We start from the raw sequence: 18,489 nt of genomic DNA on the forward strand, positions 1-18,489 counted from the left end.
CAGATAGATTCAGAGGAAGCACCTAATGAGAATGTGCAGGGCAAATTCTGGTAATGTGCATAGACTGGTGTTGCTGGAAATGCTACCGCATATTGGAACAGCTGAACACAGGCTTTTGGTAAATGGTAATAGGGCTTAATATGCTGGGCTAAGAAACTGGTCTTGTATCTTGCAGATAATGGAAAGCTGGTGAAATTTCTATCAGGAAAGTGGATGGCCAAATAATGTCTAGAAAGCCAGCAAGTATACAACATTGGCTCTAGTATTATGAGCCATGCTGCTGTGAAAAACAGTCCCGTTCATTATACTAATACTCAGTAAATCACTGAAGACCAACTTCAGAACTCCAAGGAAAACATTTTATGAATCAAAAGCTAAGTACAATATGTTAGCAATTAAATGAGATAACATAATAGCTGAGGCAGAACCACAGTTTTCCCCACCACAATTTCAAGCTGCTGCAGAAAGAAATGCTTATATCATCGTCCAATTCATCAAGCCATTTTGTTTTGATTTTCAGAAGGCGGTAGAGAGGAAACGAGAAGAGTATGGAGGTCAAGAGGATTCAGGCAGTCTGCTGCTTAATTAGAAGGAATTATTAAGGAGAGCTATAGAGGAGATTTGTTCAAAACAAAAGGAAGCCTGGGATGGGCCTTAAGTTACTACAACATGCTTCTGCTCTAGAACAAACGGAGGTGTGTCGCTGGGAAAGAAACCCCCACAGTGCTCCCTCGGCCGAGGTTTCCGGTGCATACCTCCCACTGCCACTTTATTTACTGCAGCTGGCCAAAGTTTTACAGCCCGTTTCATGTATTAAAATTTAAATGTGGAAAACATTACCAGTATCCTCCTTGAATTTTTTTTGTTGTTGTTCGGGGGACAGGGGGTGGGTTTTTTTTTTCTCCTTCCCCTTCAACTTCCTTTTTATTGTGGAATGTATGAAATGGTCAAAGGCTAACTTTGGCCTGACTAAATTCAAAAACTATTTCCTTTGTTCTTATATTTTTCTTTGAAAATTCATACCAGTTTGCACAAGGGAAGAAATGACAATCCGATCTCTTTCACACACATGAGCGTTTTGGGTTGAGGAGCTCAGATCCTGTGGACCCCCCTGAATATATCTGAGTAGTAAGAATAAAGACCGCCAAACCTCACTTGGTCTAAAGGGCAGCAGGTTGTCGCCACGCCACATCTTTGGAGTTAGTCTGCTATCTGGCAGGCTCTGTGGTCGTCCTTGATTGAATTATAAATGGCTCCAGAGGAGTGAACAGGAACATTTCCCCATCAGCAAAACTAGCAGCTTTACTGCTTCTGCATAGTTTTCAAAGTCCAATCAAAGACTTTTCTGTGTAGTATTGGCAGATTCTTTCTTTTTCTATTGCTCTGGTCCCTTCTGTTCCTTTCCCCTCTACTTGGGTCGATGCAACTTCCTATCACCAAATACAATCTGAGTGTCTTCCTCCTATCCCACCTCTGCATCAGACTCAAAGAGAAGGCAGTCTGAAGGTCAAACAGTTCCAAAAAGCATCTACGTACAGTTTATTATTTTAAAGAACCACTTAACCTACATCTGGAATTTAAGAGCAAACTTTACATATTTATGGAAAAACCTGTCTCTGAAGCAGTGCCTTGGGTGCACGCTGCATCCGTTTAACATATGCAAAATGAACCCAGCTACAGAAATTAAACTATTTTTTTCTTGATTGAGAGCAGATATACAGAAATGGTTATAAGTCACAGATCTGGCTTTTAATAAAGCCAGATTTCTTAATTAAAAGCAGTATTGTTTAGACACTGTAGCTTAAAGAAAGAGCTGTACAAACTAAAACCTCATATTATATGCATCCCAAGTGTATTTAACACATTACCTGAGGCCAAGCTAAATTAAAATCTAGATTTTGCTTTTGTAAACTCTTAGCGACTGCCATGAATAGACAAACAATTTTTACTCAGTGATGAAGTTTTAGGATAGAGGTCAAGGAAAAGAAAAAAAGAAAAAAAGGTTTAGCTTTGGCATTCAAAAATATCTTTCCACGTTTTAGAAGTGAGTTCATTGCTTCTATTTATAAACTAGTATTTTTGGTTTCAAATTGGTTACAGGTTTCCATAATACACTGCTTAGGATGGTACTCTTAATCTTAGTTTTTTATTAAAAGAAATTGAAAAGAAGGCAGGAAAATACAATTGAGCAAGAACTTAAAGAGCCTCAGAATAACCTGTACTTATTTTTCATTTCCTTCTGGAATCATCTTTAACCAGGGACACTACAGTAATAATGCAAAATGGACCTTCATTCAAGCAACTTTTTTAGGAGCCTATATGGTACAAAACAGGACAACTAAAGTGGTCGCTGATCAGGCAGGGGTTTGTAGAATGACAGACAGAACCACCAAGAAGAATGACACAGAATCACTAGTAAAGTCAATTTTTTACTCAGTTAGTGATCCTGTCATCATTTAATACTTTGTTAGGAAAATTTTCTGAAGTTTTGTAATCATCCAAAAAAAAAGATGCACTTCCAAATCCTTTCCAAAAGTAATGGGCAAAACTTAAATTCCAATTGTAGTACAGAAAAACCTGTTTAAATATTATTCAAATAAAAAATAATTATAAATAGTGGTAAAACTACTATATTTAAACTACACAGTCCCACACCACATATTCAGACAGACAGACACTATATATTTCCACCTTCCACATTCAGAAGCAAAAGACATCTCTTTGGCTTTTTTAATAAAATAAGTTTTTTCAACCTGTTTGTATCTGATATGCCAACAATCCAAGATGTGGAATTTCAAACACCATCAATGACCCAGCAATGTTCTCCTAGGTATATACTCAAGTGAAATGCAAATGTGTCCACACAAAAACTGGTACATATATGTTCACAGGAACATTATTCCTAATAGCCAAAGAGTGGAAATGACCCCAATATCCATCACTGATGATGGATAAATATAATGTGTAGCTATACAATGAAATATTGTTTGGCAATAAAATGATGCTCTGATATAGGATAAAACATGTATAAACCTTAGAAATAAGGAAACCTTGGAAAGAAGCCAGTCAGAAAAGACTACCACATATTTTATGATTCCATTTATAGCCCATATCTACACTAGGTGAATCTACAGAGATTCAAAATAGATTAGTAGCTGCCAGGGGCTGGTGGGGGTGGGGGGCAGAATCGAGCGTGACTGCTAATGGGCATGGGGATTTCTTTACTTTTGCAGGGGGAAAATTGCTCTAAAATTAGACTGTGGCCATGGTTGCCCAACCTTGTGAATATACTATAAAACACATTGTATTGTAAAATTTAAATGGGTGAACTGTACATTTAGTGAATTATATGTCAATAAAACTTCAAAGAGAATAAAACAGCAGCAGTAGTATTTATATTTAAAATTCTAAGTGTACACAGTAACTATAGAGTCAACAAATTTCATCACTTACCATGAGTGAATGTCTGTTGGCTGAAAGAAGACCGGTTCCATACCCTGAGCCCAGACCACCCATTGCTCCATTATGAGAAGGTCCAATGATTCCATGCATGTCCCCATGACCACCAGGCATAGCTGTGGACGGGCCCACTGCGTGATTACGGAGAACGTGAATAGCATCATCCAGTCTTTCTAAACGATCTTCAATTCGGCTTTGCTGTTGATTAATAAATGATGTGAAATTTGATTTTGTTTGAGATGCATGCATAGGTTATATAAGTAAAACTTGAGTTGGTACAAACCACACTTTGGAGTTCTGAATATATTCTTACAATAAAGTTTATTTCCTTAAAACTATAATAAAAATAAACAGTGACCTTCCCAGAAAACTGATGAAAAATGCTGTTGTTATAATTATAGTATTTTTCATGAACAAAGGAAATTCAGTAATTCTGCCAGGATATAACAAATATGTGCTATACCATATTGCATTAGCTTGAAAGAATTCAGATTACTTTAGAAAAGAAAAATATTTATTGAATTTTAGGAGCATTTTGGCAGGCATTAGTTAAAGATTTCAAAAAATTAACAGTATAAAGATGACCTATTTATAGTTTCTCAATTAAATTGTCTTCTTGAAAGCACATTGCCCAGGTCTCCTCTGTGGTGTACGACACAGTGCTAAGTATCAAGTCTGGAACAGGCAAATGCATAGAGATGGTAATTTCTTTTTGAGTACTATCAAAATTTTACTTGCGTTTCTTGCTTTCTATTTATTATCACCAACTTCTATGTGTGAGTGTACAGGGAAGTGGGGACTCAAACTCGTTACAGAAAAAAAGTTACAAAAATTCTGTCAACGAAAGTGGTATGAGATTTCAAGACTGAAGAATCACAAAGACTTGAATTAAGTATTCACCAGGGGCTTCTGACTGACTCCAAAGACTTTACCATTGTATACAATTCACTGCCTTATACTTGAATTACACAATTAAAAACCAATTGACCTTTTCTTTCACCCCAGACATTAAGATGCTAGTTTCCCACAACGAGAACAGACCTAAACTACAGTTTTTGGCAAAGAAAAAAGACATGTATATGTGTATTCATTTTTCTCAGTGTGATCAAATAATCTTACATACCACTCTCTAGTATGCACTTTAAAATATACCATCTCATGGGATCCTCATTCTACACGTGTAAGGCAAGCAGGGAAGACATTATTATCCCTTCTGTATAGACGTGCAAATGAGGCTCAAAGAAATTAGGTGAATTATTTACTCAGTGTCAAGCTGCTAGCAAATGGTACAGTCAAGGCTGGAATCTAAGTCTTGTGACTTCAAATTTAGTGCCTCTTTGTACTAGATCATGCCACAATCTGCTTAAATTTCCAATGGGCTGTGCAAACAGATGTACCAGCTCTAGTCTATGTGAAAAACAATTTCTAATTATTCTATACCGACAGGAAGAATGTGTGTCTAATGTAGTTATTCTGTGGTACAGAGCATTCTGACTGGGTGGGTTTCGGTGTTAAGGGGCCTCCCCTAAACTCCTAGCTCTGCTACTTATGTGACCTTTGAAAAGTTACTGAACTTCTTTTAGCCTACGCTTCATAGTTTATACAAATGGGAATGATCATATATACTTCCAAGTGTAAATGTAAGCATGAAAAGAAATAATACATGTGTCTATCATTCCTTCCGGCTCACAGCTTCCTGGTGGAGAGAGCAGTTTATGCTTGCAAATACCCTCAAGTGTCAAGAAATCAGACAGAATTGAAGCCATAGTTCACAATGATAAACATAGTCTTTTCAGTTCTGTCACTGGACAAAACTCAGTTTTGCTAGCGGAGTCCCAGTGAATAACTGATAGAGGCAAACACTTAAAATAACTCTGGACTCCCTGGATGCGGGCTGCAGGTTAATTAGCATAGGCTGGGTGGGAAGCACACATGTTATCACTCTGAGATGGCCTTTAGCTGGATGCTTCTCACACTGCAGCAAGGAGCACAGTGAAGGGGGAAGTCCACCTTTGTATTGTCATTTTTAGATTTTCTTTAATTTAAATAATAAGCCAGAAGGGAAGAAAGGGGACTCTGAACTGCTGACAAGACAACCTCAAGTTAGACAAGAGAAATCCAGATCTTGCAGGTTCCATTTTAAAATATGGAGGAAAAAAGGGAAACTCATCCCTGTAGGACTGAAGAGCTCCTTGCTGCCCCTCCCCTGCCGATTCATATTCAGACTAAGTACTTCAAGAGCATCACTGTTTCATGCATATTTCCAGCCCCATCCACATTAAGTTGAGAAAGACTAGAGTGTCAGACACTGAATCATCATGCAAGTATTTATACTATTACTTACACCCATGGAAATTTTCAGCTAGGAGAGCAGAGATTTAATGATAGTTCTAGTTTTCTATGAAAACCAGGGTGAGCAAAGTAACAGACAATAGGCTTCTCATTCGGAGATCAACAGGGAAGCCCCTATAGCCCTGTGTCTGGAAGGCAAAGCAGAGGTATATTGAATCTTCAAGTGTTCAGGCATTCAGCTTAGCTGGAACTCTAGCATGCTCATGTCAGGAAAGTTATTTAATCACTGACCAGCATCTTTCCCAAAGATGCAGAGGGGGCCATTATCATGATAGGTAGGATTTTTTAACTCTTATCTGGTCCCAGGTATCCCAGGTATTTAGAGCCCTGGGCCTTCCACTGTAGTAGTTAGTATCTGGGTTACAATCCACGAACAGGAGTAAGAATAGTCTAGTAAACCTGGCTCTATCAAACTTGTGTGCTTGATGTCACTATAGTTATTAGTGAAGTGAGAACCCTGGAGAGTGAACTAGATGCAAAAAGAGAAACATGGTCTGAAAATGGCTGGAGATTAGCAGACAAGACTCACCAAAGAGTGTAAGGGTCCTTCATAATTAGGAGATGATGAGGCCTGTCCTCCGTTTCTAGACCAAACAGCTGTGCCTGCTGATATTCAAATGGGAATTACAATGAGATCTAAGTCTCACCAACATTCAACAGTTTTTTTTTATTAAGGTATCATTGATACACAATCTCATGAAGGTTTCACATGAGCAACATTGTGGTTTCAACATTCACCCATATTATCAAGCTCCCCCCAGCCCCATTACAGTCACTGTCCATCAGAGTAGTAGATGCTATAGAGTCACTACTTGCCTTCTTGGTGCTGTACTGCCTTCCCCGTGACACCCTCTACATTATGTGTGCTGACCATACTGCCCTTAATCCCCTGCTCCCTTCCTCCCCACCCACCCTCCTCATCCCCTTCCCTTTGGTAACCGCTAGTCCCTTCTTAGAGTCTAAACAGTTCTTTCTGAAACAGCAATGCTGATTTTCATTTGGACAATGTAAACTTTCTGTGCCAGAATTTAGGGACAAGGAAACCACTTTAAATATAAAATACAAAGACTTTACAGAGACTCAGAAGTCTCTCAGGCTTTCTCCTAAAAGAGAACATTTAATCGATTCTGAATTTTATCTAGAGAAGGGCTCCTACTGAAGGAAAACTATCATTACATAGTCAAGATACTTTTAAGAGTGCAAAGGAGGGCTTCTGTTACACCTTCATACAAAGCCAGTTTGTTAAATCAAAATTCTCTCACCAATGAAAAACAGCTTTGCTACTTATTTTAAAAATGATCCTTAGAAAGGGGTAGGCCTTCCAGACTTTTCAAAGGAATAAAATTAGATGGCAGCTTTCCACTAAACCAGAATTTTAAAAACTCAATATAACAACAGTAATAAGTAGTAGTTACTTCTGAAGAAAACACTTTATGATCCACTGAACTTGAAGGTAATGAAGATTCCTGTTATAATGAATACTACACATCTAACCTACAAAATTAAAACCACTTTTAAATATAAAATAATCCATACTGAGTGTAGAAAACTTAGGAAAATAAACAATTCAAGAAAAGAAGAAAAAATCTGTGGTCTCACTGAAATATCATGCCCCAACACAACACTTAGGAAATCCACTCTTCCTGTCATTTCTGGGTGTGCATTTGTGAGTACTTTTATTCTAAGTGAAAATAAGATATTTTGTTCAATTACTTTTAGTGACAGAATCTGGACAGAGCCATTGATGTAGAAATAGCCATGTATCCCCATGTTTACATCCTAACATGCAGTCTTCCCTGATGCCCTGTTGGGATCCCCAAAGCAGTCTTGTTTCTATGTCTTCCACACAGAGTATACCGCTCCCTTTTAGTGTACCTGGGGGCATTTTCTTGAACGATTCGTGCATCATAACTTTCCTCTCCCATCATTAACCTAGAAGTGGAGTGGCAGAACGGTGGGCATTGGATTCTTATCAGCAGCTTGATATTACTACTGATATAATCTCAGCAAGTCATGTACTCTTTCTGGACCCTGGAACGTTCCTCTGTAAAATCAGAGCATTAGTCTATAAAATAGTTGTTCTCAAATTTTATGAGGCTCTAGAATTGTTTTCCCTGATTATAAAATAGACGTAATTAGAGCTAGTTTGTTTGAAATGGGGAATGTGGAGTTTTCCTTGCTTAATTCCCTCTTCACCCTCCTCAATGGCTGAATGATGTCTCCATCCTTCTGTTTCTGGGAATTGACACTTCAGATCATTTTCCAGCACCTAACAATATGGTCCTAAGCCAGAAGTGTGTAACAAGTCTGAACTTTCTTTTCCTGTTCTGTCATGGAGGGTATTTTGTTGCTGTTCTATTATCCTGTTAATAACATCCCTATTTCTTCTCAGTCTCAACTTTGTCCCTATAGACATACGGACTGAGAGGTCCAGCTACCCTTCTCTGTTCTATGACTACTCTACCATGTCAATGGAGGCTTGGAAAAGGCTGATACTAAATCCCACCTAAGCCATGGCCATCACCTTTGAAAGCTTTGCGGCAGTCTGAAACCTTCCATTCTCCACCAGGGGTTCCAGTTTATAATGCACCATGTGAGTGCTGCATGCAGGGAATAGCACAGGGACCAAGAAGGCAACATTTAGGTAAGTGACTCCATTATAAATTACCATAAGGCCAGTTTTAAATCAGGTACAGATGTGATTTCATTTTTTTTAGAAGTCACCTGTCCTCTTCCCAAAGAGCAGAGACATGCAACAGACAGGGCCTTCTGGAAGCATTTATATTGGATGGGCAATGAGCCTCTTAAATGAACCTCTGAAAAGTGAAATGCTTGGCTAACATCATTCAATAACTTAGAATTCTATCATTTGAAGGCACAGGTCATGTTAATTGGTTATATTTTAAAGACAGCATCCCCTTTTACTCACACAATTACTTTACAATTTATTACAAAATCACAGTTTTTCTTAAACATTCCAATGACATGGACTTTAAAGAGGAAATCTGGAACATCTAAAACTTCTGTGGGAAATGATCCTTTCGGACCATCTATATTTGATAACTAATCTATATTCAAATTTGTGACTATATTAACTGGGTTTTTTATCTGAGATATTTTGGGAGTATTTATTCTGTTCAGTATCTTCTACAGAGCTAAGAAAAGTTTAAGAAGTAAGTTTTTCATATGTCTGCATATTCTAAAACCATATAATACTTAAGAAGAGTTCTGGATATAAACGACTGTACTTTCATATGGCAGTCTGTCTTGACTTCTAATTGCTTGGAAATGTTATGTTTCGAGCTTCTGGAGGGAATGAGTTTCCACCAACAAGAGCAGGAAGGACAAGGAGTAAATCACCCTCGAGAACTAGTCTCATGACGGAATGGGAATCCCAGTACAGTACCTGAGAGAGAAGGCGGAGAGCCAACAGGAGTTGAAGGGTTGGATGAAAAGCTGTTGTTAGTGTGATCTGGAGAATAGATCTTAAAACAGTGGGGAAAAAAAACAACAACAAATCTTCATTCATTAGGAATAAATAATCAATTTCTTAAATTACAAAGTGTTAGTGCAATTACAAGTCACAAAATACATTTAACAATCAGCTAAAGTACCCATGTTCTAAAATGAAACACTTAAACCATTACTTGAATTTTTCCAAATAAGAATTATTGATGTTGTATAAGATAGTGGGAACAGAACTGGACGGGGGTAGGCAGATTTCAGTTGCAGTCCTTCCCCGCCCACTTCCTACCATGGCTCTGTGGCCACAAGCAAGTACAGACATGTCCCAAACCTCCCTTTCCTCCTCCACAAAACAGCTCAGATGGCATCATCTCTAAGATTTTTGTACAACTCCTGCTTCACTATGATGAAGGCATTTGAGTCCAAGCACAAGAATAAATAAAATTTTTAACTTAGGTCACAATGCTAACATAAATCAAACTTATTTTATGTCCTAATGATAAGGAAAAACAGAGAGACAAAAATGTTAGAGCAACAAATCTCCACTTACATTTGCAAATGACCACGTTTAGATTTTCAAGGCAATACTAAGCATCTTCCCTCAGACAGAGAAGGTGTGTCATTTTGTCACTAGTGAACAAGCAAGAAACCTTCAGTTCTAGCCTCCTGGCAGTGGGTAGGTGAGGCAGAGAAGCTGAGTCCCTAAGTGCCAATTACGTGACAATTGCTCATGGACCTCAGTTATGGTCATTTTCTTAAAAAATGCGTTTTCCAGAGTGTTTTAGAACTGCCCCTTGTAAAGTCAGTCTTAGCTGGTCAATGAACACCCATATGGCTTTAGAGAAAAATAAGAAATCAAGAGAGGAAATCTACAGAACTAACAGTCCTGAGCAAATCCACAGATCTGTAACTGAGTACCGCCTAGCACCGCGGTAAAGGGACAGGATGGAAGGGAACAGTCATGCCCTGACAGCAGGGCTCTCTCCTCAAATTTCCCAATGGTCGTGCAAGAAAGCTAGCATTTCCCAAAATCAAAGCTGTTTGCCATTCATTTTCTACAATTCCAAATGTCCACTTTTGATTAAAGTTCACCCTTCTACTATGGTACGTAGGAAGTCCAGAGTCAATATTTTCTCACCGAAGCAAGTGCTTTCCCCAGAGCATCTCCAGTCTGGGAGCTGCCTGCTGCCCCGCTTCCTCTATTTGCTGCAAAAACAAAAGGCAGAATATGAAAAACCAGGCAGTGAGACATCTAACAATTTTCTATTCCTGGTCCATTTACTCACAATTTAATTGCATTTTTAATGCTAATTACAACACATTAATCTTTAATTAGCATTAATTTGTTTGCTGAGGTAGATGTCAAATATATTCATGTTACATTTTTTACAGATAAAATATAAACCTGACACCTTGGTTTAAAGATGAAGTGCTTTAGTTGCTATTACTGTCCCCCTTGTTGCTTATGGGTAGTTAGGGTGAACGAGGGGCAAGTAAGCACGTCAGGTTCACTGCTGAGAAGTAGGCAGTACTTTCAGGTCTCTGAAGTTCTCCAGCTTTGGCTTTTCTTTGTATTGTATATGGGAAATTGAATTATCTTCACAAATAATTTACACATGCTTTCAAATTAAAAAAAAATTTTTTTTTGATACATAGCAAAATGAGGCGCTCCTCTCAGAGTTCCACAGTAAACAAAATAAAACAAAAAAAGTCGATCACAGGTTTTGGCTGCCTAGAAGAGAACATTTAAAAATATTTTAAATAACGTAGTCTTCACATAGTTAAGCCTGTGTTCACATTAAAAGAATCTGAGCTGTCATGTTTCTAAAAGTCAACAGGGTCTCAAAGTCCAGAGACAAAATAAGGCCACATATTCATGAAGTTATGTCTATCATCTTAAATACTGGTACTGTGAACTACAAAATAGACGAACAAAGAGTACTGTTAAGAAAAACATACAGATGCTAGTATATAATTCCAAGCCAGCTCTGGTTAATACAGGGCCTACAACATTAGGTACTGTATTATTTACGGCCTCAACATAGCAAATAGACATAAGTAGTTAAATAGAACCAATTAAATTTCAGGAGATGATTTTCACTATTTTGTGAAATAAGGAAAGGAAATCCTAAATCAACTGATTAATCCAAACAGAACTTCACTGCACACTTACATAATTTTAAAAAATTCCCAGCCCTATCCATGACCCAAGAGAACACCCTTGCTGGCAGATGGTACATCTGCTTCCAGATCAGTACAATGCAGTGGTGGGGTCAGATCTCAAGTGGTCAAGTTCTCTGCCTCTCTAGGTTATAATTTCATTCGCCTGACCTCTGCTTAGCATAGTTAAATTATGCTTGCTATTTTTATGTATTTCCAAGTTGGGTATGTCAGACAGCCTTTTGAAGTGTGCTTTATTTGGTTAACAAAACCCACACCCGTATTCATTTGCTAATTACTAAAACTGAAAGAAAACTGGTATGTGATAAAAAGAACACAATCACCTTCTGACAAAATCTGTTCTTTTTCATATCACTAATTCCTAATATTAAAAATGTATATTGGGTATTAGCACTAAGGATTGTATGTGTAAGCAAATTCTCTGACACGAGGGTCTGGCATCATATGATTGAGCTAGTAGAAGGAAATCATAAATTCCCAAGTATATTAAAAATACTTAATATAAGCTAGGAGATAACTGAAATTATACCTGGTGTGAAAATGAAGATTCCTGCACTAAAGGGTTCTTTTAAAACTAAAAACAATTCCAAAGAGAAAATAATAAGGATTTTGAAAACACAGATAACACTAGCAGTTTTTCAACACATATTACCATGGTATTTGGAGGCTATTTATATATATATATGTATATTATATATATATATATTTTTTTTGTCTCACAGGAGTATTATTATATATCCTAAAACTTAGGTGTATCGGTCAAAATAATTTGCAGTATCTGCTTGATTAGATCTTCATGAAATGAAAGTTCAGAGCTACACTGGACAAAATTACATTACCTACAAAGAACCTAAACCAAAAATGACAAGATATTGTTTCAATTACAGATAAAATTTGCTACAGTAGTAGCTTTCAAAAGATTAATTCTTCCTCTAAACAACTTTAAAATGAGAATAAATTTTTCAAAATGTATTTTCATGAAAGCAACCAGAAACAAGTGAAAACCAATAGAAATAGTTTAAGAACTTTAAAAATATCAATTATATACAGAATAAAATCACACTTCAGAAGACGCAAGACATTACCATTATGATTACTTTTGTACTATACCTTTTTAACTAAACTTCCTATTAGTCCCTGTTTTAGAGAGGGAGATGTTAGGATTCAGGAAGTAAAATAAAAAATAGAATCGACTCCTTACCTCGTTTTGTCATGAAAACGTTTCAGAAAACTACAAAGGCTACTCATGGAAGCCACTGATAAGAACAGGCTATTTTTTAACATGAAGCCATTCTACCTTGGAGCAGCTGGAAAGTCAAACCCAAGGGCTTAAATTTCAAAGCGGTTTATTGGGGCCAGTTTGCGCTTTCACTTGGAATGCCTTTTGTTCTGTTCCAGGAAACAGTAGAGAAGAAACATTTTCAAAAGTCCCTGAACATGTTAACTACATGGGTCTTTTTTTTTTTTTTTGAAGGTTTCTCTTTTTATTTGTGTGATTGATAGGCCATGGGGCCTAAACAATCAGAAAGTGAATATATTTCTACTCAAAGGCTATGTCTTCTATATTGAGTAACGAGTCAGGTTTAGTAAAAACACACTTCTAATTAAACTCTGTGCCCATCAAATCCACCTTTTTTTGGCTTTAATGTAACAGGACTTGATTACTATTCTAGGCCCAAGGTTTTGTCAACTTGTATTATTAGAACTTAACCAAAATCCCCACAGAATAGAAATAAAGATACAAACTACTGCTCCTACTTGGTGAAGGCCGGACTGATTTCTTAAGCTATTTTAGCTCTAATCAATTTCCTTTGCTCAGGAGAAAAAATAATCAGTCTCTAAGTAGAGCTGTAACATAAATATGAATGGAAGATGAGCAGCTATTAAGAGGAACTGCAGTCTTGCAGGAGGATTCGGCACTGCCAGCCCCCAAGCACTGCTGAGGTGGTCTGAGCGCAGGTGCTGCTGGCGGCTGGAAGATGAAGCAGGAAGACGTCTGGTGTCTTCGGCTACATGGGGGACCACCCTCGGACTCAATCTCAGCTTTGGGGAAGTGGCAATTCCTGTTGGAACACACCCTAATCAAAACACTAGGATGAGTGGTGCCTGGGGACCAACTCAAGAAAAATCAGAATTTGGAAAATATGTTATCCCTTTATTGCACATCCATCACCTCAGGCTGAGAACATCATGAAGATATAAAAGGACTAAGAAGTACAATTCATAGTGGATTTGCCTGAAAAAAGCAAGATTTTTAAAATTTAGGTTTTTCTGAACTGTGTCCAAGTGGCCTTCATGTTATTAAACTATTGGAAGCAGCATAACAATGTCACGAACTTGTCTATAAAGATGACAAAGGGGAAGAGAATCTCCGGCACGCTATGACGGCATGCAGGCTCTAGAATGAGACTCCAATATGGGCTACAAGGCACTAATTTTCAGCAGGAGGGTTCTCAGGAATGCAGGGGGAAGTTGGGCCCCAAGACCACATGCAGGAAATGGACGAGAAGACTTAAATCAAACTAGTTTATTGTTCTCTGCTGGTGGTCTTTGTAACTAAGATGCCATGACACCACTGGATACAATTCATATTACTCTTATGCTCTGTGCCTGTTCATCACCCGACTATATTTAAGGCTCAGGATTCTTATAAAAGACAAAGTGAATACTATGTGACTACTCTAGTAATAAAATTACTGTGAAACCAAGTCCTCAGGGGAAATGGACATAATGTTTCTACTACAAAAGCCACATACTAAAATGCTTCATGTCATACAAACATGTCATTAGAAGTGAAAGTTGTAAGCCATATTAATTCATAAACCAGATAGATATTCCAGGGTAATCTTTAGCATATGTTGTATTAAATCAATCTTGGTAGTCTTTTCCTTCAACACTATTTGGTTTGAGGTTTAAAAACATGGGAAATACCATGCATTAGAAAGCAGGCCAGTTAAAAACGAATAAAACAATAATAGCTATTATAACCATCATGCTCGTTGTATGCCCAATTCCCTCTGAGGGGAAGGGAGGGTGTATAGCCCCAAACCACAAGGGTTTACACCCTGGGAATGTGTACCAATGGTACTTCCCAGTGGGGAACTGGTGCATTCCCCTCCCTGAGCAGTCTCAGGAACTGTATTATGGTAGGGGGTCCTCTCCATCCTTTTGATCTGGAAGGGTTACTGGAGATCGCAAGTGGGAAGAAAATATGTAGATAGCAAAATGTATCTGGCTACTATCCTCGAGACATTCCTATCCTCTGGGATTGAGTAATTCAACTATACTTTGTCCTCTGCATGTGTGCTTAGATGCAGAGGCCTGGACCGGACCAACTCTTGCAGCCCCCAGACTTAGCTTCTGTCCTTAACTGGGTGTACATCAGTTGAACTGCTAAGAATCTGAGCTGTGTCCCATGCATTATATTTATCTAATTCCAGGGTGCTTAATACACCCTTCCAATTCAGAAATGCCTAATGTAATCTCCAGAGTTTGCTGGCAAGGCTTCAGAGAAAAGTAGTGGATTCTATGCCACAAGTAAAATACTGTACTCCACAATTCTCTTGAAAATCCATGCATGACTATATCATTAAAAAAAAGCCCCATTCATTAATGTAACCTGAGTAAGCTCTGTCCTTCCTAAACATTTCTCAAAGAATGATAACGGGCATTAAAGGGCAAGAGGGAAGAACAACAAACAAACAATGGCCACTCCTGCAGGTCACACCCCCCCCCCCCCAAACCTCTGTGAGCATCTTTCACCTCTGAGACACAGATGGCAGAACCAGAGGCACGGGAGTGTGGTTCCAGACTGGGCACCTTCTGATGGTTCTAGAGCTTACATCTCACTCCACGTGCACTTTGTTACTCTATGATCAGTTCAGGACAATTGGTGACCTCAAGGAAGATACATTATTGCATCAAACTGAGAGACGGGGCAATGATCTTCTTCTGAACTGAAAGAGCAGCTTCCTAAGACATCAACGCCATTTATGAAAAAATTGCAATGCTTTGCAACTTTTCACCAAGAAAACTTGAAAAATGTGATGTCCATGTGTTAGTGCTTGAACCCCATTCTTACAGCATTAGTATTGCTTACAGTCATTTTCTACAGAATCATGTGTGTAATCCCAAACATGTGTTAGGCTATGTGTTCCCTATTTACCAATTATTTAATTAGCTCTGTTTGTTCTTTGAGATACAGGCAATGTAATATTTCTTTATTTCCTGCATTTCAGAATGAGTGAGCATATGCCAAATATTTTCAAAAGTCTGCAGATGTATCCTATTAATCCATACTGTTTGTTCGGGAAGTATCACTAACATCAGAAAAGAAATCTTCTCTTCTTGTTATACAGACATGCTGCCATCCCCGACTCCTACCACACTCTGAAAATCAAACTGAAGCCTAAGAGAATTAAAGTGCCAAGAAACATGAGCCTGACATGGACACTGCGCCTCACGAAGGCTTATTATTGTACTTCCATTTTCCTCTGTATTTTACCTTTAGGAATTGGAGGATGTATCAAGGAAGAAGATTACAGACTGTGTCCCTTAAAGTTATCCTAAAGTAATAATTGTATTTATGCAAGTTCATAAAGGCCTATTCCTCCAAAAAGCTGAATTACATGTCTATTTATTTCCTAAAAAGATTAGAAAGCTTTCTCACATTCTGCTAATAGATTTTGATAAGTGCATCCATGATCAAGGACTAACTTATATAATAAAGTTGTTCCCAAAAAATCTTCTTTCTGGGTTCCAAAAATCTCATACTTTCCCCTTTTAAAATGATAGCTTTTGTAATTGTGTAGAACCCTCCTTCCACTTACAGAGGGCCCTGTGGTCTAGATAACAAGTTAAGTCCACCTTTAGTATTCCGTTGGGCCCATGAGAATACAGGAGTCACCCATCACTGCCCTGCTCAGACCAAACGAGGGAGTAGACATTCCCGTCCACTCACAAACTAATGATGGGCCAGCTAGCTGACTAAAGCAAACCCCATTCCCACTGAGGCTCATGGCTCTGCTGACCACGGCTCATGGAGGACAATGACACCACCTCATGACACCTCTTTCTCGCGAGTTGTACTGCTTCGCGCCCAGGAAGACTGTTTTGCAAATCAACCAACAAAACTTTTTTTCAAACAGTGCCTAAGTATGTTTTCCTCAGTTATAGCTTTTGCTCCATCTTTATACTCTGCTAAAAAAGAAAATTACTCAAACCACGCGTAGACAGGAAATCTGCCGTGTAAGAGGATGAATGACCGGTCATCCTTCTTCATAACTAGACCTCCTGACGGCAGAAAGGGGCTTTCCATTTGTCAAACCACACTGAAGTGAAATATGCCTTTCTCACTTTTTCAGTTCTGCACTTTTTTCTTTCTTCTTGTTTTTCTAATCTGCCAAAACTGCCTTGAGAGCTAACAAAACTTCCCCATATGACCTCTGCTCCTGGCTCTCCAAGGTCAAACTGATAGGATGCGTTTGTGGAAGCTTTGTTATGCAAAGTTACAAAAATGGAAACAATTTCCTAAATTTACTTCTTAGTGAGACATGATAGTGAAGGACTGCTAGATGGCTCATCTCAAGTGTGAACTGCATTACTGAATAAGCGGGGAGTGTATTTTTTAGGCAGAACTATATTTGCATCGTTTCAAAACACATCTCTTCTCTTTCATCAAAAACTCTCCCACATAAGTGATTCACACCATTTTCCAAACTTCTATAAGCCATCTCAAGAAAATGAAAAACCTGCAAAGAGCTAAGGGAAATAAACAGCACGATTATTACCCTGACATCCATTTTCTCTCTAAAGCGTAGAGTTGGAGTTTCCATCAGTGACCCACTGGAAGTTATCTTACAGCCAAGGAAGGTGCGGGTTTGAGCTGAACCAAAGAGCAGTGACCAGGTAAGTCTGAGGTTTTAGTAAGACCCCAGGGCATCAGGCTATGTGCTCATTGTCGAAGGCAGATTCAGAGGGGGTGGCTGCCTCCTCCCCAGTCCAGAATCTTTCTCGGTGGAGCAGCTAGATACTCTGCCTAGCTATTTCCTCAAGAGAAGTGCAGTGGCAGAACCATCTATCCTGGGAGAGGAACACAGTGGACATCATGAAAAATGAAAGGATGATAGCCCGGCCCACTCATCCAGCAGCAGTGTCCTGCTTGGGCTTTAACTCTTCAGTGAATCTGCTTGAGAAAAAGCATTAACCACTGGCCCGCTGATGCCCAAGCATCTCTCTCAGAAGTAAGTAAACACTTCCTCCCCTCTGCAGGACTCCGCAATGCCACATTCTCCAGAAGATGAAGCCATTTAGATTTAATAATCAGCTGTAAATTTCATGTGAACTAGTCTTCAGGAGACAGTGATATATCATGGTTAAGAGCTTAGCACATAACTGGAATTTGGGACACGGTCAGTAACTGCTATTAAGAGCTAATGCGCCCCATATCTCACCAGTCTTCAGTGGTTTGTCAGGAAAGTTCACTTTGTTCACTGTCTGAGAGTGTGAGAAGCAAAGCAGTTTTGGTCTGTTTAAACTTTTGTTCAGTCTAATGACTCATACTGGACAAAGTAGCCAAATTTTAGTTTCCTGTAACTAATGGAATTGTGGTCAAGCCAATGACTATTTCTATTTGGTTCATTTAGTTATGAGGCAAATATTCATTACCTGATTGCTGTTCAATTATGAGGGGAAAAAAAGAGGTCCTTGGTAATTAAACACTGACATTGATTGTCACATCAGAATTGGCATTTCCATGACTCACCCATTATACTATCTGTCCCGTTGGCAGGAGGCGTACAGGAAGAGGTGCTGTAATGGTTTGTACCACTACGGTGGAAAGTGGACATCGGAGGAAGACTGGAATTAATGTCTGCTGAGGAGTGTGATGGATAGCTCTGCAGCAGGAAGCAGAAAAAGAGACCAAATTCAACCACAAAATATTTAGTGGGTTAGTTTTCTAATACTCCTTTCAGAAGTCTTCATTTTGCAAAGGAGACAGCCCTTGTAATTCCAAAATATCCAAGAATAGAT

The 18,489-nt window shown here is 38.6% G+C and overlaps 1 protein-coding gene across 17 annotated transcripts in view; it reads right to left on the reverse strand.

The window, feature by feature from the left end:
- Nucleotides 1-18,489, reverse strand: part of TCF4 (transcription factor 4) — a 333,674-nt gene that overhangs the window by 26,803 nt on the left and 288,382 nt on the right. For all 17 annotated transcript variants that reach the window (XM_017657168.3, XM_017657163.3, XM_017657164.3 and 14 more), the window contains 5 exons: nucleotides 18,221-18,353; nucleotides 10,415-10,482; nucleotides 9,218-9,296; nucleotides 6,341-6,417; nucleotides 3,454-3,657 (listed from right to left, as the gene is read on the reverse strand). In XM_017657168.3, coding sequence (XP_017512657.1) covers nucleotides 3,454-3,657; nucleotides 6,341-6,417; nucleotides 9,218-9,296; nucleotides 10,415-10,482; nucleotides 18,221-18,353 — 561 coding nt within the window. The remainder of the gene's footprint in view (nucleotides 1-3,453; nucleotides 3,658-6,340; nucleotides 6,418-9,217; nucleotides 9,297-10,414; nucleotides 10,483-18,220; nucleotides 18,354-18,489) is intronic.

This window comes from Manis javanica, chromosome 9, assembly GCF_040802235.1.
Source record: "Manis javanica isolate MJ-LG chromosome 9, MJ_LKY, whole genome shotgun sequence".
In the NCBI taxonomy this organism is placed as follows: domain Eukaryota; kingdom Metazoa; phylum Chordata; class Mammalia; order Pholidota; family Manidae; genus Manis; species Manis javanica.